Genomic DNA, 18,813 nt, shown 5'->3' with positions numbered 1-18,813 from the left:
AAGACGCTAATCATCATACTTGCATACTGCCTTTGGGCACGCTGCTGCACTTGCACATAACATTTTTTTTTTTGACTTCATTCGTTCGTTCCTAACACATTCGCAATTTGTATTTTCTTACTCAAATTGTCCTTGGATCTGACTTTCATTCGCGCGGGATGGATCTGGAACGATGAATAGTATTGGGGAGTTGTATATTTATTGTAGCAAAGAAGTTTATACATTCATTTAACACTCATGATCTAAGCTATCGTCCATAGTATGAGCTGGACGTCGGTATGTTTCCAAGTGTGAGATAGGCATTGACAAGATAGTCTGATTTAGAAGTGGAGAATTGCGTGAGCTGGGTTTTGTTGAAATGAAATGATAACAGCCATGGCTCCGACTCGTAACAGAATAGGTTGAATGAACTGAGGTTTGCGGAAACTTGTATTGGTGCAGTATTATATTATATGCATTAGAGAGATGTCATTATTGACCAGCTCAAACATCATATCTAATTTTGCATCTTCTAAATCTTTCTAGCTTTTCCACAGCAGATGATAAAAGAGGTGAACATTATATCGAATTTGTGTTTAGCTAGATGGTATAGGTTTCCCTGGTTGATATTACAACCAAACCTCGATGGGAAACGAACAGTCTCGACTCGTTCCGTAGGCAACAAATGGGAAGGGCGGGAGTTTGCTGTAGGCTCAAAGGTCGAATCCTTCGACATGAACAAGATCCATCGCTTCCTTCACCACCCAAGCGCCGACCCGCGCCCAACGCGCATCTCGACGGCGAAGGTATATTGCCACTTCCTCGCTGCTTGGTTCTTTACCACTACCCCGCCCCCGGGGATGAGCCTGCATAGCTTGTAGCGCATGGCGTACATGTGCGGCGAGTAAAGCAGGGGTCAGTGGCACATATGATTCTTCGTTCTCCTCTGGGTCCGACAACTGAGCGTCTTCCTCGTCTTCATCTAACGCAAGTACAGAGGATGACGAAGTAGATGATACCGAAAACATGGTGCTATTTGCTGTTTTCCACAGTGCGCTGGTCTCGCCCTGACAGTCCTGTGAATCTGAGAGGCCAGTGGGAGCTTTTCGAACAGGCCCGTCCCAGAGTATAATGCTACCCTCCTCATAGAGCTTGACAAGTGCCCATCCGAAAAGACGCTTCATCTTTAAACGTGAAGGTTCATTCTGTTTCGGCTTTGCATGCGATGATGTGCGGGAGTGACTTGATGCTGTCGGGCGCGTCATCTTCTCCTCCCGTTCAGCACGAAGCCGTCTCTTGGCTTCTGCGCGTACAACACGTGATGCAAGCAATGCTAACTCAGGTACACGCCGGAGGTAAGAGAGCGTGAAGCCGTAAGTGTGTGAGGATGGGTCAGTGTCTTTTTGTCTCCGTGAGGTATGAATACGGGAGTGCTGAGGTATGGAAATGGAAGGCGATTGCACAGGGGGTCGAGGCGTACTAATCGCGCAATTGTTATGTTTCGGACGGGGAGTCTCCAGTGACTGCCCGTGGAAGGTATGAGATAATCTGCGTTTGGTGGGTGTGGCCTGAAACACGTCTTCTTCGCTTGCACGATCATCCAAGTTTTCAGTCACATTATCTTGCAGCTCCGATGGGGCATTATCCATGTAATGTTTAAGATAAAAACGGAACGTAATTTCAGTAAGGTCGCGAGAGTGTAAGCGTGAGGGGTGGCGCAACTTAGGAGCAGACTGGAAACGCTAAATAAAGTCACGGATATCAGTATAGATAGACGTATGTTTACGTGCGAGGAGTTCATGGGGCTTACTGATGGTTTAGTAGGACTAGAGGCTACAGAAGACGATATAGATTCCGCTGTGCTGCTTCCTGTAGGCGAAGATGGCGCGGGAAACCTGGAATTGGGCGATGCTATGTGGTTTGAAGGAGGAATTGGCTGAGCATATGCACGGGGTGGGGAGCGAGATGGGAAAGCAGGAATAATAAAAGGATCTTTCAAAGAATATGATGTTTCATGTAAAACCTTGACATGATCCCAATGAAAAAGCTCGAGATTTGGGCCACAAGGTTCTACGAGGATCAAATTTCAACAAAGAAAGCTTATAAGCCAAGAGCAGTTATGATAAAATGAAGTAACTCAGACCTAGAGTGTCTGCCATAATCTGTCTGGTTTCAAAACGCCTCATAAGTTTTCCAGCCACCCTGACAGCGTATCCGATCTCCGTCACAGGTGGAGGTGGAGGTGGGGGATGAGATTCGGGATCTTTCTGAGCTACCACCGGTGCAAGGCGTGAAGTATTTATATTGTTTTTGTTACTTTGGGGGGCAACAGTTTGACGAGTTGGATGCCGAAGGACACAATCAATTACTCCGGTCCCGTCGTCCACTATTTGAGGATGAGACATATGCACAACGTCTTATTTGGTGGACAGACAAACCCGAATAGACTGTACGTTTCTCGTATACTTGTATCCCAACGACTACTCCAACAATAAGCACCGAACGACAAGGGACGCGTCCAAGCCAAAAGAAGTCTGCATCTGCGTATGTTTAATGCCACATAGGGTGAGGTCGCAATACGAAGAGCGTTGACTGTAAATGTGCTGATTAAATCACAAACGTTGGACAATGTACCTGCCTTTGAGGCCGCTCTCCTTCATGGCAAGTGCGTCCCTCACGAAGCACGGTGCAAGGGCTTCTTTTGTAAGCGTCCACTTCCATGCAGTTTGCAGCGATTTAGGCGATTTTGCGATAGAATTGTCCATATCAATTGGTATGGAATAACGAATGCAAGGTGGCCGAAAGCTCCTAAATTGAAACTCTGGTTACAATACGCTGCTATTTCCAAGGCCCTGCGACAAGACTCAAACTGTAAAAACCATCCGAATAAAAAGTATGTAAAGCAGCAAGTTATCTGACAGACTTGACGGTTTATGCAAAACTTCAAGCTTCAAGCTTCAAGAACTAGTAGTGTCTTGAAAAGTGGCACAGCTCGAAAGACATACTAGTGCAACCACCACGGTATAGACTCCGCCCGGGAGTGCCCATTGTCAATCCGGTTTCCTGATAAGGCTAATTGCTTGGTGGTTGATTAGTTTCCAAGCTTTGTCAACACTGTACGATGATACACGACACAGGCTTGATAAAGTTGCTCAAAGATACTTAGTACTGCCATACATTCTAGCTGGTATTAACCGCGGCTGTATCAATGTCTAATGCAAGTGTTTTCTCCGCAGAATCATACTTTATACAACGCAACCCCCACCGCGTTCATATTGAAGCAGGCCGAGCAAGGAAGGAATGTGGTTTTGGTGACAGTAAGCAGGGTATCTATCTACGTATCCAATATTTCAGAATAAAGATTTGTTAATTGCCATAGAGTGGTTGAACGGCCGTTCCTTTAGGGCTCAACGTGTGAGCGGGTCACACGCTTCACTTCAGCGAAGTTATGCAGCCTGCTCATTTTTTTTTTGCCGCGTTTCTTTTCAGTATCGCTACCGTTGTCCTTGCTGCAGACCATAATATTGACCGTGTTTATTGCTACTCTCGGGAATTAGAGGAGCAACTTCAGTGAAATACTTTCTGAAAGCCGGATATGCAGTTATATTATGCATCGCCACTTCAGTCTGCAACCATTTAGCAGGCACTGTTTGTATTCTACAAATACATTCCTCGAATCCCTCGAGATTAACTCGGCCTCATCACAGAACGCAACTCCCGAAATCAATGTTACGCCTTCAAAGTGTCCGGACCTCCTCCAAGTTTCTTACAGCTTGCAAAGCTGTACACACAGAAGGCACACTACACACGCTAACATTTTTCACCGTAAATGATTATCTGTGGCTCCTACGTGCGGTTATCCAGGAAATGTCGACACCGTTATGGTCACCAAGTAGTCATCGGTAACGACCTCCACCACAGAAAGTATTGCGTCGTTCTTGTTTATCCCTCATCTCCGTCTCCTACCGACACCGCGTCTTTTGAACATAAACGGTATCCTGGCCGATACCGCCGCCGCTCAGTACACTGAGTCATGGATAGAAATCGAGCCGTCTTTGGCAGCCAGCGGGACCAAAGAGATCGAAGAGAACATCACCTCCGAATTGCTCAGATGTCACCAGAGTTGGGTTGCAGCTGCGCCTTCGGGCTCAGTAGTTTTTTCTTCTTGTGTGTGGTAATACGAAGAGAAGATCTAATCATAAACTGAGCAGTCTATCTGTCATGCGTGATAAAATCATTGAATGAAAGTAAAATAAAAAGTGTACTAAAGGCTATACGGGCTCAATACCACCTACTGATAACAAGAATACTTAGCTTTAAGTGCATAACAAGATGTCATGGTTTGATGAGCCAAATGAAAGGTCATGTTGAAAAAAGATGTAATTTTGAATTCAAGTACGACAGTCTCAGAAAGAACAACAAACTCCAAATTAGAAAGTTAGAAAGTGAAAATAAGTGAAAACCATATGACGTGAGAGATGTGATAAGTGCGACACTACGAGTCAGCTCAACCGTACTCCCCTCCCCACTACTACAACGACCCAAAAGTAAACCACCGCTCCGCAGAACATTTCCACTCCTTAAAGGTTGACATTGATAGGGTTGCACTGGACGCCGAGACCATCTGATAACGCCGCATAAGATTCAAATAGACATTGCGTATAAGAAACACCTTACTTGTATAGGTATTGTCGCAGCAGGCGGGGTTAGCGTTGCTAGAAAAATTAAACCTTTGTGAGCACGATGTATGCCTATTAGCACTGTAAAAGAACCAACCAAGACGAGCCGCTGCCAGCACCAATACCAGTGATAGGGTTGCAGTTGATCCCGACGGGAACATTGGCACCAACGCCGCTCAAGCCCAATTGTTGAATGAGACCCGCAGCTTGGGAGTTGCTAGCGGTGGTGAGGGTGTTGCAGCATTGGACAGGGCCGGCGTTGCATTGGCTGGAGCCAGCGGCAACAACAGCAGCAAGAGCGGTGAAAACGAAAACAACTTTGGTGAACATGATTTCTGAGGAAAGATATAAGCTGGTGCTTTGGTTTGATGAAAGGGATGGAATGTGGTTTGGTTGAGGACTAGAGAGGGAGAACTGACTTGGCTTTAATAGATTTTCGAGGCTGGATTATCGGCTCGAGGTTGAGGTGGTCACGCTCAGAAAACGCTACGGTGGAACCATATTCGCGTCGGCCACATCAACAGAAAACGGGACTAGAAGGCGTGGTGGGGATCTCGCCGTTGAGAGACCTCGCCTGTTGGAACAAAAGGCGGCCTTGGAACATGGCTGAGACATAACGTACAACAGAAAAACGTATGATTTTTTTCCTTCCCATGAAATCGACATCTTTAGCGGCGAATCGTTTCGCCTTACCAAGAGGTAAGTAAGCATTCGTCGTTCAATGATTTGACGAAATCCTATGGCATGTAAATATTAGTCGTAAACTTGAAAATTCATTGATTTCATTAAGAACAACTCTTACCTGAGATGTCGCATCAATATCATGTTCTTCGCAACGTTCATGACATGCAGTGACAGATCATACTAGTGGATGCTGGCGTTAGCGGTTTCAGACTCATAAAAGAGTATGATTCTTAGAACCAGCCCAGCCATGGTTTCACTTGGGACATCGAAGGAATGCGGTGGTTCTGTTCGTCTGAGAGCTCGGTAGAAAAACAAAATATCCGATACGGTTTCAATCAACACACACTGGCAAGACTCATGGTATGCCATGGCAGTGACTGCGAAGGTGGTAGTGCGCACGTGGTGCTGTTTACCCATGTTTACCAAGGGCGTCTAACGAATGGACTCGCTTGATGCCGTAAAGTGTGGAACCTTAAATTTGGTACTGCACAGATCAACAAGCTCGGCGATTTCCGTGTAAGGAAATATACTGTACATCGTCGCGACCTCAAGACTAGCTTACGCCGACGCCGACAACAAAATGGTTAACATTCCCAAGTGCGTGTACATGCTGTTATCATGCACAACCAGTTTCTGACCGATTCTAAAACTACAGGACTCGCCGGACTTGTAAGTGGTGAACCGTTGAAATAAATATCTTCAAGATAAGAACCATTTCTCACAGACTGCAAGGGCAAGACCTGCAAGAAGCACACGTATGTTTCTTTGCGTGCAGTCGAATCTTTTTCTATATGCTAAAAACACAACCAGTCCCCACAAGGTGACCCAATACAAGAAGGGCAAAGATTCATTATTCGCCCAGGGAAAGCGTCGTTATGATCGCAAGCAATCAGGGTATGGTGGTCAGACCAAGCCTGTCTTCCACAAGAAGGTAAGCTCTTCCGGTTTCTCACAGAGCTTTTGCTTACTTCTATCTGGCTATCTAGGCAAAGACGACCAAGAAGGTCGTACTGCGGTTGGAGTGCACAGTGTGTAAATACAAGATGCAACTTTCTTTGAAGCGTTGCAAGCAGTAAGTGATTTAGTGTTGTCTCTGCGTATTCTTGCTAAGGTGCTCTGTAGCTTCGAGTTGGGTGGTGAGAAAAAGACCAAGGGTGCCGCCCTTACCTTCGTACGTTATCCACTTGCTTATGCTGTCGTGTTACTAATGTTATCTTGTCCATCAAGTGATCGTCTCAGAGTCGTTGTTTTTGTTTTTTTATACACTGCCATATCTACCAAGCCACTATGACATGCAATAAACCCTATGCATCTCATGACTTACTTTGACCGATGTGACGCTCAGCTCAAGGTTTCTTTGAACTCCATTGATCATAGTGTGTTGTTGTTTGGTGCTATCAAGACTATCAGTTATTCCAGGATCTCATTTTTGAGCCCGTCTCTAATGTTGTCCAAGGTGGCAATGAAATTTGACAGAAACACTTTGGTGGGACAACGTGCATCTATCTATAAAACTTCTCAAATATGTAGGAAGCTTAGACTTGAACGAAGTGTTGAATTTCTTTTCATTTATTACAGTCTCCTGGAGAAAATGTGAGATACCAATGTGAGATACCAATGTGAGTAGTTGTGGAACCAGGGAAGCATATTGTAGTGTTGACAGTGGTCCTGAAGGTATACATGTAATATGTAGGAGGTGCCAGGGCATAACGAACCAAGACGATAAAAATCATGCCCTGAGAGACCGCGGAAGATCTTATTAATTTCATTTATTGAGCCCAAGGTATGCCCCTTCGCCTTTTTATACCTGCTCTGGCTCCCGTCCCAGTATCAGATGACGAAAACCCGTCTACACCGTATCCATAGCCGTCTCCTTCATCGTCGTCTTCGCCTACTATCCATCTTCGTCCCCTTCCAGTCCCCCACGATCGATTTCTCCATTCCTCATCTTCACCTCCGTCCGTTGTGTCCCCTGCTGTCCATCGAGTCTGCATGGACTTTTTGCGCGTAAGCCCAAGAAGACTCCCAGTAGCACCATTCGATTTCTGAAGGTGTTTCCTTAGGCTCCTAATCGAGTGCTGTCGCCTGGCAGGAACGAGAAGGCGTTCTAGATTTAGCTCCCCGTCGTCGTCATCGTCATCATCGTCGTTTTCATCCGAGGAAGCGGCTTGTTTGTCGTTACTTTGTTCAGTATCAATCCCCCAGCCGCTCAGATGCCTAGTTCGTGGACTCCATTCATCATTTTCCGCCTTTGTCCGTGCCAATGAGGGCACCCCATCGGCTTCCCTTTTCTTCCCTTTGACCTTCACACTGCGGCTGGGGAGTTTTCCTCTGGTGCTCCCTTTTATCACACGCCTGCTCCCAGGAGAACCATGGTCTCCGTTTCTCGACCTGGACCCGGCCCTTGATGCAGGAGCAGATCGACACATCACCATGGTGCAGCTGACCTTCCCCTCACTAGTTCTACCCCGCCGATCCACCTGTGCACACAGAAACGGTGCTTTCACCTTCGCTGATGCGCCTTCACCGACAAGCTTTGGCAAGTTAGTATGGTCCGAGAGCGCAGCACCTGCATTTCTCGCAGGGGACCGCATAGTTAAGTCATGACTGGCGTTTGTATCTGGACCTCCGATGTGGGCACCCGCTCCACCGAACAAAATCGATCTGGCAACATTTTCGAGCCAATTTCGTGGCATCGGTGGCTCCATCTGATCCTGGTGTTCGCTATGATGATGGCTTTTATGGGAATCTCCTCGCTCTTGGATTTCGTCTATGTCACTTGCATTCAGTACGACAGTCTTACGCGATAATCGCCCCGTATCTTTTTGACCTTTACGATAGTTCGTGGATAGGTGACGTTTCGACGAAGGGTTGATATTTGGCGCTGAAGCCATGTGTCTGAGATAAGCACCTGCCCGGGATGGACGCAAAGAAGTATCAGGTAGCAGGTAGTTAGACGACGAAGAGTGGGTACGGAGGTGTTGACGTAAATGAGATTGTGAGTGGTGAGGGAGTCCTCTTGGTGAATGTTGAGAGTGAGGGCCTAGGCGTGACGGAGTGGTAGGCCTTGAAGGAACCGGCGGATGAACGGTAAGGGTAAGATTAGATCGTGAACCTCGGGAATATCTTTGGAGGCTTTCCGTAGATGTATTATACGAATACATGGACAAGGCCGCAGGGGAGTGTATATTCAAATGCCTGCCGTTATGTAGCGGTGAAAGCGGTGATGGGGGAGGTGACCAATCTTGTGCATCTCGAGCTTGTGAAGGGGGCGATATTGCTTCCCGTGCGAGACTGGTATTCCTGCTCACAAGACCTGCTATGAATCCTACAACAGCACCTACACCACCTCTCACGGTGCCGCTTGCACCGCGTTCCCGGTTGGCACACTCAGATTCTAGGCGTTCAGCCTCTGGAGTGAATACGCGCGTTTCTTTATATCCAGCTTCACGCAGTAGATCCTCCAATCGTTCGTATGTCTTTGATGTGCCTCGACGATGTAGAGGAACGCGCCCGAGAGATGAGGGATAACGGGAGGCTGAACGGCCTCTCGGAGGAGTCGAGGGTGGTGTTGTGTTGCTTGTATTAGTTGTCTGTGTGTGACTAGATATGGAGGTGGGCGGAGGCGATGATGAATCGGATGCGTCTCCCAGTGGATTGAATGTTTCACATTCGCTTGTCTACACAGACGTGAAAAAGGAGCAAGAACAAGAAAGAAAGAAAGGAACGCACCCTTTGCTCTTCATTCATCACGTCCTCCAGGTTCATAACTGTTCGTGCCGAAGACATGACAACCGTCCAAACTCCCTAGATGCCCCCTCTAATATGTGAAGGCCAGTGGCTTTGGGGATATCCCCCGGCTTCGTTCGAGGTTTGTATTGATCCTATAGTGGTGTATAGAATGAACGCTACGGATAATATAGTTGATCCCAAAGGTTGTCAAGAAGCAAAATGAGCAGCAAGAATGGAATAAAGGTGGAAAATGGTGATACACGAATGGCGGGGTGTTGCTGAGAAATGAAGACCGGAGTGAGACTCTGTATAGTAACTTAAGGCGTGAGCAAAGCTGACCATGATCCCACCCCTTACAGCAGTCTGCCCGGCATCAAATCTAATATGCAACGCATGCATGAGGCATAAACAGCCTTTTTTGCATATCCCAAAAAAAAAGAACGGAATGCTGTATTGTCTACAACATTGCCCTTCATAGGTAGCTGAACAAAAATGACCCAAAAAAACCATAGCCTCCCCTTCGAACACTCAAAACGATCATATTATCCTATTGTACCGCACAAATAAAAGTCACTTGGGACAAGTCCGAAGGCAGTGGTCACTGATGTTGTCTCCACTAGCCAATTCAGCAGCAACTGTCGCAGCTTGCTGATGCGGTCTAACCCTAAGAATACCTTACTTCCTCAGGATGGGTAAGCATCGGCGTCAATAAATCTGATGCTGATGGGCACCATAAACCGAGCTCAAAGAAAAAATTGAATATTAGCAACAGCATTACAAGCTATGGCGAAACGCTGTTTAACCAATGACTTCTAGCTTATCCTTATCTCCATCCGCAGCATCGGCTGCGATGCACTCCCTTCGCAGTGTAGCAAGTTCCTCTGGGCTCCTGAACACAGTGGATCGCTCATATTTGGCAGCACATGCAGAGCGGAATTCTTCAGCGCGAGACGACTTTATCTCTTCCAAGAAAGACATGATAGCCAGTAAACTCTATAAGCAGCCACATTCGTATTCAGCATTCCTGTGCATCAAGCCAGTTGGACTCGTTCTTACCTTGATGTCGAGGTTCACTTCCGCATTCAAGGCAGTGAATAACAAAGATTCTATTTCCGGCTGAGGTGAGATCAGCTTGTAAGAGACCTTGGCACAGGCGAGGATAGCCTGTGCCGAGTTCGAGTGCCGTTGAAGATATTGTGAGTTGTATGTTTCAAGGGTGACTTCTTCTGGGATGATTGATGACAGGAAATCCGTCAACACAGGTCCTACGGGTGCGGATATCGGTGGTTGAAGCGAAATCACTAAATTATGAAAAGATAGCCCAAATTCAGACAACAAATTATGGTAGTTGCATGAACCGAACCTAGCCTGCGGAATTCTATTGCACGGATATGTAGCTCTGGATGTTCGGCATCAATCGAGTGAGCAAGTTTTAGTGATTTGATGGCCTGAAGGAATTTTTCTGCGAATATTCAGAGGAACTCGCGTATAGACCAAGGATGCTTGCTCACTTCGCCGTAGTGCAACATCGAAAATAGCTAATGCAACATCAACATTGCGGGTGGAAAGAATCGTTAAAGGAGCGAGCAGTTTTGCGGCTCTTTCCAGAGGGTCAGTTGCTGAGATAAGCTTAATACCTTCTGAATCCTCGTCTTTGGCAGGTGGAGGTTCCAAGCCCTTATCCTCGTTTGACGCGGTTGCGTTTGCTAAAGAGGAATAAACATATAAGCAGGAAGGGATACCACATCAGGCTAACCCTTTTTGGAGTCTTCTTGCGTTTTCTGAGCTTTTTTGGCTTTCCTCTTGGCCTTTTTCTCTGACTCTGACAGAGAGCCTGTTAAATGTGGAGCGATCAACTTATGCTGATATGACAAGGTTAATAGCAGAAGCTACCTGTTGATGTACTGTTCGAAGCAAGTGTGGGATCATCATAGACTGCCACCCATATCTATATGATGAACACAATCCATCAGTTCTGACGCCAGAGAGTAGCAGCACTGAAGACTAACTCGAGAAGCCGATACGACAGCATGAATATAAGTAGGATGTAATCGAAGCTGATCCTCCCATTTGATGAGACTGTCACGTGTTATAAGCCATTAGTATACAAATAAATATTAATTCTTACTCAAGGTAGACGTTGAGGGTGAATTTTCTCATTGAATATCCATGGAAGTCAAATTGATCATCTTCCATCTCATCAAATACCTAAATCTGCGTGAGTCTTCGATACACCTACCGATGACTAAATTCTACGAACCTTGTTCACAGCGTAGTATTTTTTCAATGCCAAGTTCAATCTTCCGCTGCGATAGTGAGAATCACCCTCCTCAGTTAAATAAAGGAGAGACTGCATATCCTCTAGGTCTGCACCTGGACTTGATGCATCTTTCTGGTGAAGAGTATTAATCACCGACTAAATGAAGACACCTATAGGTTATTTTCAGAGTGCTCACCTTGGTGAAGAGACCCAAAATCTCGTTAGCTTCTTCCACTAAACCAGCTCGTAGCCTGTACTTTGCGCATTTCGTGTTCAAGAACCGATCTTGGCCATCAAGGAGCCGGGCATCATTGAGATAAACCGATGCACCGATGTAGTCACCAGTGCGTTTGAGGGCGCGAGCCTTACACAAGTATAATTCAGGAAGACTCGGTGTGTGGGCAATGGCAGTGTCGAGCATTGAGATAGCAACGGGATACCTTGAAAGAAATGAGTGGTGTTGCGCCAAGAAGTAGAGCGCCCAAATATATGTAGTTGGTGGTTCGGACGTGGACGATAAAGGCTCAGCAGCGAGCCGCTCGCGCAGTCCCTCAACAACACTTTCTATGACGTGCTGCTTCTCAGAGTCTCGATACAGCGACTTAACATCCACGAAAAGAGATGGGATACCCTTAGATAGGGCATTTAGTAGATAAGGTTCCACGATATCTTTGAACTCGTCTCCTACAAAGTCCAGTGAATTCACAGTTTAACTTCCATAAGAGAATTAGTCGTACCAGTAGCAATGTTCAGAGCCAATCTCCGAGGCGCAGTTGCTCGAGGAATCTGGTCTGAGAAAGTAATGAGAATGTCCAAAGCTTGTCTACGATTCTCGTCTGTGATAGTATCTGTAGATGTGCAGAATATGACTTTTTCTGCGCATTAATGAAGATGTATCGAACATACCCAATTCTATGCCTTGATTAGATAAGAAACCTCTATAATACTCGTAGCAATCTGGATTCTGTTCAATAAGGGCTCGCCACGCATTTTCTGCTTCTTCGTTGGAATTGGATTTTGAGAGGATGCGTGCTGCAGATATTTACAGTAAGTACTGTATCACATGGTTCTCAAGGAGATGCGAGCTGGGATAGACTGACCTCGGTATTCCATGATAGAAGTGCGATCAACAATTGCCCTCGATTTAGCACTGACATCTAGGAGCGAAAGTGCTTGGGAGAAATCGCCTAAATCTTCTAGCACGCGAATATGATATAGCAACATTTCGGAATGTTCGACGTCATAATCTGGTATGTTCTGCAGGACGTTCAGTGATAAAATTCTAAATCACGAAATAAGCTTGACAGTGACCTTCAGCATAGTCTCATAATTCTCAAGAATTTTCTTGGCTATAGGAAGATCCCCATTCAGATGGTGAGCGACTGCTAGTGCTACCCAGTTTTGTCGTAACTGTGGACGGATTTTGAGAAGGGTGTGTCGAGTATCGACTAAGCCGTCATAGATTCGCAGTTGTGTTTGAAGATGAGCTGTGTCTCGTAATATGTTGAGATTTTCCTAGCCCAATGCCAAAGGTTTCCATGTAAACCAATGATCGATGAATTTCCAAGTGACCTACGCACTTTATCAAACCGTAGGGCCTGCGTATACGACTTTAGAGCCTCCTCATAGTTTTTCTCGCCTTTTTGTATCAGTCCAAAGACATGCCAACATATATGAGAAGTGAGATCGAGTCGAATGCCTTTCTTCACCAGCTCGAGTCCCTCTTCTCGTTTACCCAGGTGTGTCAATATCAGTCCCTTCATACATATCGTTTCTGCGGGGAGACATGAGGTCATAGAATAGGGTTTCAAACAAAACATTCAAACCGCCATGCTCTGGAAACTTTTTGAGGATTTGATCCGCTGCTTTTTGACCTTTCTTGAGCTGCCTTGTTTCATACAGCGTCAGCAGTTCTCTGAAGACTGTTGCCTCCTTCGATGGCAGATTCCTCTTGTTGGCTGGTAGAGGCATATTTGTGTTGTTGCCGTGACAGCTTTTATCGCCAAAGCGGACAAATGGGACGTATAAGTAAAGTCTATGTAGACAGTTGAGGATGAGCGCGACAGCCTCAGGCTGTAAACTTGTAGTTTGCCCGGTGTTTTCCCTGCAGGGGAATGATTATGTAACCCTGTGAAAGCGCGATGGGACAACAAAGAACAAACAACGCGGGCACGCGCTCCTCATCGTTTGCAACGACGAGCACGACCACCGCTATGGTGACCCAGACACGAACTGGCAGCAATGCCTCTAAAAAGAAACTCGCCTTCAACGAGAAAATCGTTGCCAAAGGCCTTACGACCGATGCCCTCCTAAAAAAGCTCAAGGCCCTCCACACAGAACTCGCCGAAATGGACCAGGAGCTTATAGATGTCAATTCCTTGGGCATGGCGCGCTCCCAGCTCATCAACACGTCTATACTTCTACACAAAGATAGAGGTGTCAAAGCTTACACTGCTTGTTGTCTGGCCGACATCCTTAGGCTTTACGCTCCCGATGCCCCGTACACTCACACGGAACTCCGAGATATCTTCCAGTTCTTCTTCAGACAACTGTCTGCCGGCCTCAAAGGAGGCGCAGACTCATCATATTATAACGAATATTTTCACCTCCTCGAATCTTTATCCACCGTTAAAAGCGTCGTCCTGGTTTGCGATCTCCCTCATTCTGACGAGTTAATGGTTGATATATTCCGGGAAATCTTTGGCTTGATTCGCCGCGATCTTGCAAAAAAGATGGAGATTTTTCTGGCCGATATTCTCGTCGCGATAATAGATGAGTGTCATTCGCTGCCACAAGAAGTTCTAGAAACCATAATGGCTCAGTTTATGGACAAAAACGCTGTGAGCCCCTTATGCTCCATATTCTTCCAATTTCATGTTTACATTACCTTGAAAAGCGCATGGATCAACCTGCATATCGGCTTGCTGTACAAATATGTAATGCCACAGCTGACAAACTGCAACGGCATGTTTGTCAGTACTTCACCGACATCATAGTGGCACACTCCCGTGATGAGGAGTTTGGAGAAATACAGACAGCTCATGATCTGGTCAAACAGCTCAGCCGTTCCTGTCCTGCATTACTACATAGTGTGATACCTCAGCTTGAGGAAGAGTTACGGGTTGAAGAGATGCAGGTAAGGCTCATCGCAACTCAAGTCCTCGGCGAAATGTTCTCGGAAAAGGGAGGAGCCGACCTTGTGAAGAAGTATCCTTCTACCTGGAATGTATGGCTCATGCGCAAGATTGATAAATCCCCTGTTGTTCGACTGAAGCTTGTCGAAAGCGCCAAAGGTCTTCTGGTGCACCTTCCAGACGTACGTGAAGTGACTGAAGGTGAGTCTCTATCTTACGATGTTATAAAGTACCATTAATGTTCATATCTTGTAATGAACATCGCAGAAATGCTGCGAACAAAGCTCCTGGACCCTGACGAGAAAGTTCGGGCAGCTGTTTGCAAAGTGTATTCTCAACTTGACTACGAAACAGCGTTACATCACGTGTCTGAAATGCAGCTACGGTCTGTTGCTGGTCGAGGATTAGACAAAAAGGTAAAGCAGGTTTCTCTTGATATCGTGTTCCTTAGGCTGATCGATTCCCCAGCACTCTGTTCGTGTTGAGGCTCTTAATAGTATCGGTAAACTATATAGCCTAGCGTATCCTGAAATGTGAGAGCGGTATTGTCTATTCTACTATAGCTGACTTCGATATCTTCTCTAGTGAAAATGGCGATCCTGCAGCAATTCAGCAATTCTCCTGGATCCCCAATGAGGTTCTACATTCATTGAGTGCTCCTGAGGCAAAGTGTGACATCATTACATCATCTAGTGGACTATGTATTTATAATCATCTTTAGGGTCGTCGCTGAACAGGTCGCAGCCGATTTCATATTTCCAATACCGTCAATATCGCCCTCAGCATCAAAGAACCTAGAATTCGACGAAGCTACTTGGACCGATAAGTTGTTGAATACGATGAATTTCCTCGACGAGAAAGCTATACATGTAGCACTCAACTCTAGCGGCATTAAAAGCAGGTGGGTTAGCTGCGTATGTTTTTCCAAATATTTTAATGCCTATGTATATATCAATGTCCTACAGCCGACCCACTGTATACGAAGTTTATGTGCAATGCTGCGTGCAAAACAATGTATGTCTCGAATCCTGTATTTTGGATTGTCATCACCGCATTAATCTCCAGCACAGGGGGGTGTCATTGACGAAAATGAGGAATATATCAAGCAAAGACTAAGCAATATCATACGACATATCTCCCGTGCGCTCATTCACTACATCAGTTGATCTCAGGAGCTAAGTTTTTTTGTTGTAGGTACGTATCCCGATAACCAAAAGGCATCCGAAGATCTGCAGACATTCGCAGATTTGAACGAAGGGAGATTATACAAGCTGTTGAAGACATGTATGGACACACAAACTGACCTCAAAAGTTTGGCCAAAGCATCTGTGAGTGCCCCTATGATCCATGGAACTCGTGCGCATGGATTGAGTGTGAAATGGTCAACAGAATGAGTTTCTTCGTCGCATGGAACAATCTTCTTCAAGTATCTTGTCAACCATGACTGTATTTCTTCGCAGGGCCACTCTGCGCATTGTCAACCAATCATCGATTCCGACACTTATCAAACGTATACAGAAGTCTGGCGATAGCAATGCAAAGAATCAGTCGTCAGGGAAGCATGCTCAGACCCTGCTGACATATGTGTCAAAACATTGTCCTACACTTTACAAACCCCACGTAAGCGAATTAACGAAATCGATCGCTGATGAAAAGAACCCGAAACTCGTGGAAGTGAGCCTTCATGCATTAGCCTCCTTAGTAGCATCGGACAACACGCTATCGGTACTGGACAGGTTTGTATATCGCGATTTCTGCGTGTAGTGGTCAAGGAAGCTGAATCTTCGTCTAATTACAGGCGGACAACTGAAAGAATCATGCGCTTCGTCCTCGAGTCGAACCCTCGACATGCTAAATACGCAGCTCGCCTTCTCGCGCTTTCCAAAGATCGAGATGCTCTATGTACCGAGGTTGTAGAAGTAAGTTCGTTGTATTGGGCTGTTGTTGACGTATGATAACCGAGGAACGTCAAGTCGATAGCCGACAACCTCTCAGAAGCAGACCCTGACTTGCTGGTAGCGCACACAGCTGCCCTAGTGCAATTCTCCCGGCTAGCGCCTGATGCTTTTGAGCACAGAAGCGATGTTATCATGGCCTTTCTCCTAAAGAGAGTTCTTATGGTGCCCAGCCCGCCCGGTCCTGTAAGTCTTTCTCATAAACTCTATTGACTAATCCACTTACAACTAGATGGAAGGATGATATGGCAACAGATGTCGAATGGGTGGAAGATGTTGACGTATCGCCTTCTCTAAAAACGAAAGTTTTATCGCTCAAAGTGTGCAGAAATCGCTGTATTGCCCATGCCACCTCGGAAACAGCCCTTGAAATATCTGCTCCTGTTTTGAGAATGTTTATGACGCTGCTGGAACACGGGGGTTCCTTTACGGCGGATGCTTCAGACGAGTAAGTTGTATAGGTTCCACATAAACAGCTTTTTAAGCAATATATTCCTACAGTCCCAGTGTTAGGTCTCGTCTGCGGTTACAGGCAGCTATTTCCCTCCTTCGCCTAGCAACAATCGATGCTTACACCACTGTAATTGATGAAAATTTTATCCTATTGGCTATTACTGTTCAGGTACTGTGCAGTTATTTCGATAATACCTTATCCATCTTATTTCTATTTTTACAGGATTCATGCTATAATGTTCGAGTGACTTTCTTGGAAAAGTTGGTGGTTCTCCTTACGCAACGCAAATTATCGCCTCGTTACAATCTTATTCCTTTCTTGACTACGCATGATCCAGAAGCTGATGTGAAAACTCGAGTGCGTTATGTTACTTGTATACGCTGACCTGAAAGTCATTTTGTAAACAATCAGGCGTCAGCATATGTGGGATTCGCAGTTCGGAACTGCTCTCCATGTATGTCTTACGAGGGGTACACTTTTTACTCATGATTGAACTGTATTGTTATCAGCGGCTAGGATCGAACAATTTGAATCTATATTTATTCGCCTTCTTCATCTCCTCGCCCATCACCCCGACTTCGCAATCATTCACGAGAACGTGGAAGAAATGGCAAAGTGAGCTCTTTTTAACGTATATAATTACAGAGCTCTGCTGATACCACCAATCCCAAAGATATATCGACTTTTATCTTGATTTAGTTGCATCCGTTGAGAATATATCGCTCCTATATCACCTCGCAATGAAAGCGAAAACGATACGAGATGCCGAATCACAGGTTTTCAGCGAAGTAAGGCAACCACTCGATTATCATCTTTTACATTCACATCATTGCGCGACCATCTAGAACTTGTATGCCATGAGCGAACTTGCTCAAGAGTTAATCAAGTCTCGCGCGCGATCGAACTCTTGGAGCCTTCAAAGCTATCCGGGAAAGATTAAACTACCATCTGACATTCTTCGGGCCCTTCCTAATGCAGAAGCCGTTAATAAGGTAAAACTTAGGCTTTTTGTTAAATTCTGGTATTAAATATTTGTGCAGGTTGTCAAAACAGTATACCTTCCCGAGGAAACTTTAACCTGGCTCAGCGAGAATTCGAAAGGCCATAAAATATCAACAAATGTCAAGGTCAGCCTGACCTTACTTTTTACGATTTTATAGATTCAACGTCATTATCCACAGGCGAGGCGACGAGAACCCAAAGAATTAAAAGCAGCGAGCAAACGCAAGGCAGAGCCTAAAGCTAGGCCCAACGGTCAGACCAAGTTAGTGCAGCTGATTTCCCCGTCCTCTATTTTACCTTAATGTAAATACAGGCGCGCACGGCAGACAAATCGTTGGAATAGCGACCAGTCGGAATCAGACGACCAACCATCGTCTGACACCGAAGGGGAAGATAAGGGTGCAGATAGTCCTGGTCCTGAGACCTCGGACTCTGACGGAACTGCTAATGGTGACGACACCGAAAATACTGATGACAAGGAGACGGGACGAGGGAAAGAGCTGGGTCGAAGTGCCCGGACTCGAGCCAAGGTCCGTCATCTTCACTGCCATGTCTTCCTAAGCCTTTACTGACTTGCTCCACAACATCCTTAGGCAAAGATCAGGCAGCAGGTAAAGAAAGGAGGGAGAGGGAGGAAAGGATGACGAGTTGGTTGGTTACTAGGTTACTTGCGATTTACTCATCCTCTTTGGTCTATGCCGTGAATATTGTTTATCTCTATTGAGCTCTGGGCTTGCTATTCTCTGTATTTTAATTCTAGCGCTATCGATGGTCCATACTGACCTGAACATACTATGTCCACGATAGGTAAATTGAGAAGCGAGGTGAGCTACTGTGAACTAGCAGCATATCACATCAACAAGACAGTGAGTGGAACCTGCGACGTCTCGAGTAAAGCCTAAATTTATAAATCTCATGAATACAAAATATATTT

The 18,813-nt window shown here is 45.8% G+C and overlaps 7 protein-coding genes across 7 annotated transcripts; 2 read left to right on the top strand and 5 right to left on the bottom strand.

Moving 5' to 3' along the window:
* Window positions 1–692: 692 nt before the first annotated feature.
* SERLADRAFT_433394 (uncharacterized protein) lies at window positions 693–2,744 on the bottom strand (the record flags this gene model as incomplete). Its single annotated transcript, XM_007313590.1, has 5 exons — window positions 693–1,721; window positions 1,790–2,049; window positions 2,123–2,365; window positions 2,418–2,519; window positions 2,600–2,744. 5 exons carry the CDS (start codon window positions 2,742–2,744, stop codon window positions 693–695), a joined length of 1,779 nt encoding a protein of 592 aa, XP_007313652.1.
* A 1,458-nt stretch (window positions 2,745–4,202) lies between these two features.
* On the bottom strand, window positions 4,203–5,053 carry slh3 (hydrophobin; the record flags this gene model as incomplete). Its single annotated transcript, XM_007313589.1, has 3 exons — window positions 4,203–4,603; window positions 4,657–4,694; window positions 4,756–5,053. The coding sequence occupies 3 exons, from the start codon at window positions 4,986–4,988 to the stop codon at window positions 4,560–4,562; spliced, it is 315 nt and encodes a 104-aa protein (XP_007313651.1).
* An 817-nt stretch (window positions 5,054–5,870) lies between these two features.
* SERLADRAFT_491676 (60S ribosomal protein L44) lies at window positions 5,871–6,665 on the top strand (the record flags this gene model as incomplete). The annotated part of the gene is made up of 7 exons (XM_007314262.1): window positions 5,871–5,939; window positions 5,998–6,011; window positions 6,067–6,097; window positions 6,153–6,273; window positions 6,329–6,414; window positions 6,465–6,513; window positions 6,570–6,665. 7 exons carry the CDS (start codon window positions 5,923–5,925, stop codon window positions 6,570–6,572), a joined length of 321 nt encoding a protein of 106 aa, XP_007314324.1.
* A 216-nt stretch (window positions 6,666–6,881) lies between these two features.
* SERLADRAFT_457102 (uncharacterized protein) lies at window positions 6,882–8,159 on the bottom strand (the record flags this gene model as incomplete). The annotated part of the gene is made up of 2 exons (XM_007313588.1): window positions 6,882–7,690; window positions 7,751–8,159. 2 exons carry the CDS (start codon window positions 8,048–8,050, stop codon window positions 7,112–7,114), a joined length of 879 nt encoding a protein of 292 aa, XP_007313650.1.
* A 354-nt stretch (window positions 8,160–8,513) lies between these two features.
* Window positions 8,514–9,272, bottom strand: SERLADRAFT_457101 (uncharacterized protein; the record flags this gene model as incomplete). Its single annotated transcript, XM_007313587.1, is given in 3 exon segments — window positions 8,514–8,552; window positions 8,571–9,022; window positions 9,075–9,272. Coding segments are annotated over 3 exon segments (546 nt in total), but the record flags the coding sequence as incomplete, so codon positions are not given.
* A 531-nt stretch (window positions 9,273–9,803) lies between these two features.
* On the bottom strand, window positions 9,804–13,399 carry SERLADRAFT_445228 (uncharacterized protein; the record flags this gene model as incomplete). The annotated part of the gene is made up of 16 exons (XM_007313586.1): window positions 9,804–10,067; window positions 10,131–10,375; window positions 10,438–10,536; window positions 10,586–10,780; window positions 10,831–10,908; window positions 10,968–11,022; window positions 11,084–11,153; window positions 11,203–11,282; window positions 11,335–11,466; window positions 11,531–12,018; window positions 12,072–12,182; window positions 12,241–12,366; window positions 12,435–12,591; window positions 12,646–12,849; window positions 12,915–13,108; window positions 13,161–13,399. 16 exons carry the CDS (start codon window positions 13,303–13,305, stop codon window positions 9,873–9,875), a joined length of 2,574 nt encoding a protein of 857 aa, XP_007313648.1.
* Window positions 13,400–13,505: 106 nt separating this feature from the next.
* Window positions 13,506–18,675, top strand: SERLADRAFT_359463 (uncharacterized protein; the record flags this gene model as incomplete). Its single annotated transcript, XM_007313585.1, has 23 exons — window positions 13,506–14,174; window positions 14,231–14,669; window positions 14,736–14,884; window positions 14,937–15,001; window positions 15,054–15,137; window positions 15,190–15,369; window positions 15,434–15,482; window positions 15,539–15,608; window positions 15,663–15,796; window positions 15,858–16,204; window positions 16,267–16,387; window positions 16,442–16,609; window positions 16,663–16,871; window positions 16,925–17,045; window positions 17,100–17,234; window positions 17,289–17,331; window positions 17,387–17,492; window positions 17,551–17,665; window positions 17,723–17,869; window positions 17,918–18,004; window positions 18,059–18,141; window positions 18,193–18,409; window positions 18,473–18,675. The coding sequence occupies 23 exons, from the start codon at window positions 13,548–13,550 to the stop codon at window positions 18,521–18,523; spliced, it is 3,747 nt and encodes a 1,248-aa protein (XP_007313647.1).
* Window positions 18,676–18,813: the final 138 nt, after the last annotated feature.

Source organism: Serpula lacrymans (genome assembly GCF_000218685.1).
Source record: "Serpula lacrymans var. lacrymans S7.9 unplaced genomic scaffold SERLAscaffold_2, whole genome shotgun sequence".
Lineage (NCBI taxonomy): Eukaryota > Fungi > Basidiomycota > Agaricomycetes > Boletales > Serpulaceae > Serpula > Serpula lacrymans.
The sequence above is the reverse complement of the archived record's forward strand: the minus strand, read 5'-3'. Positions and strand labels throughout refer to the sequence as shown.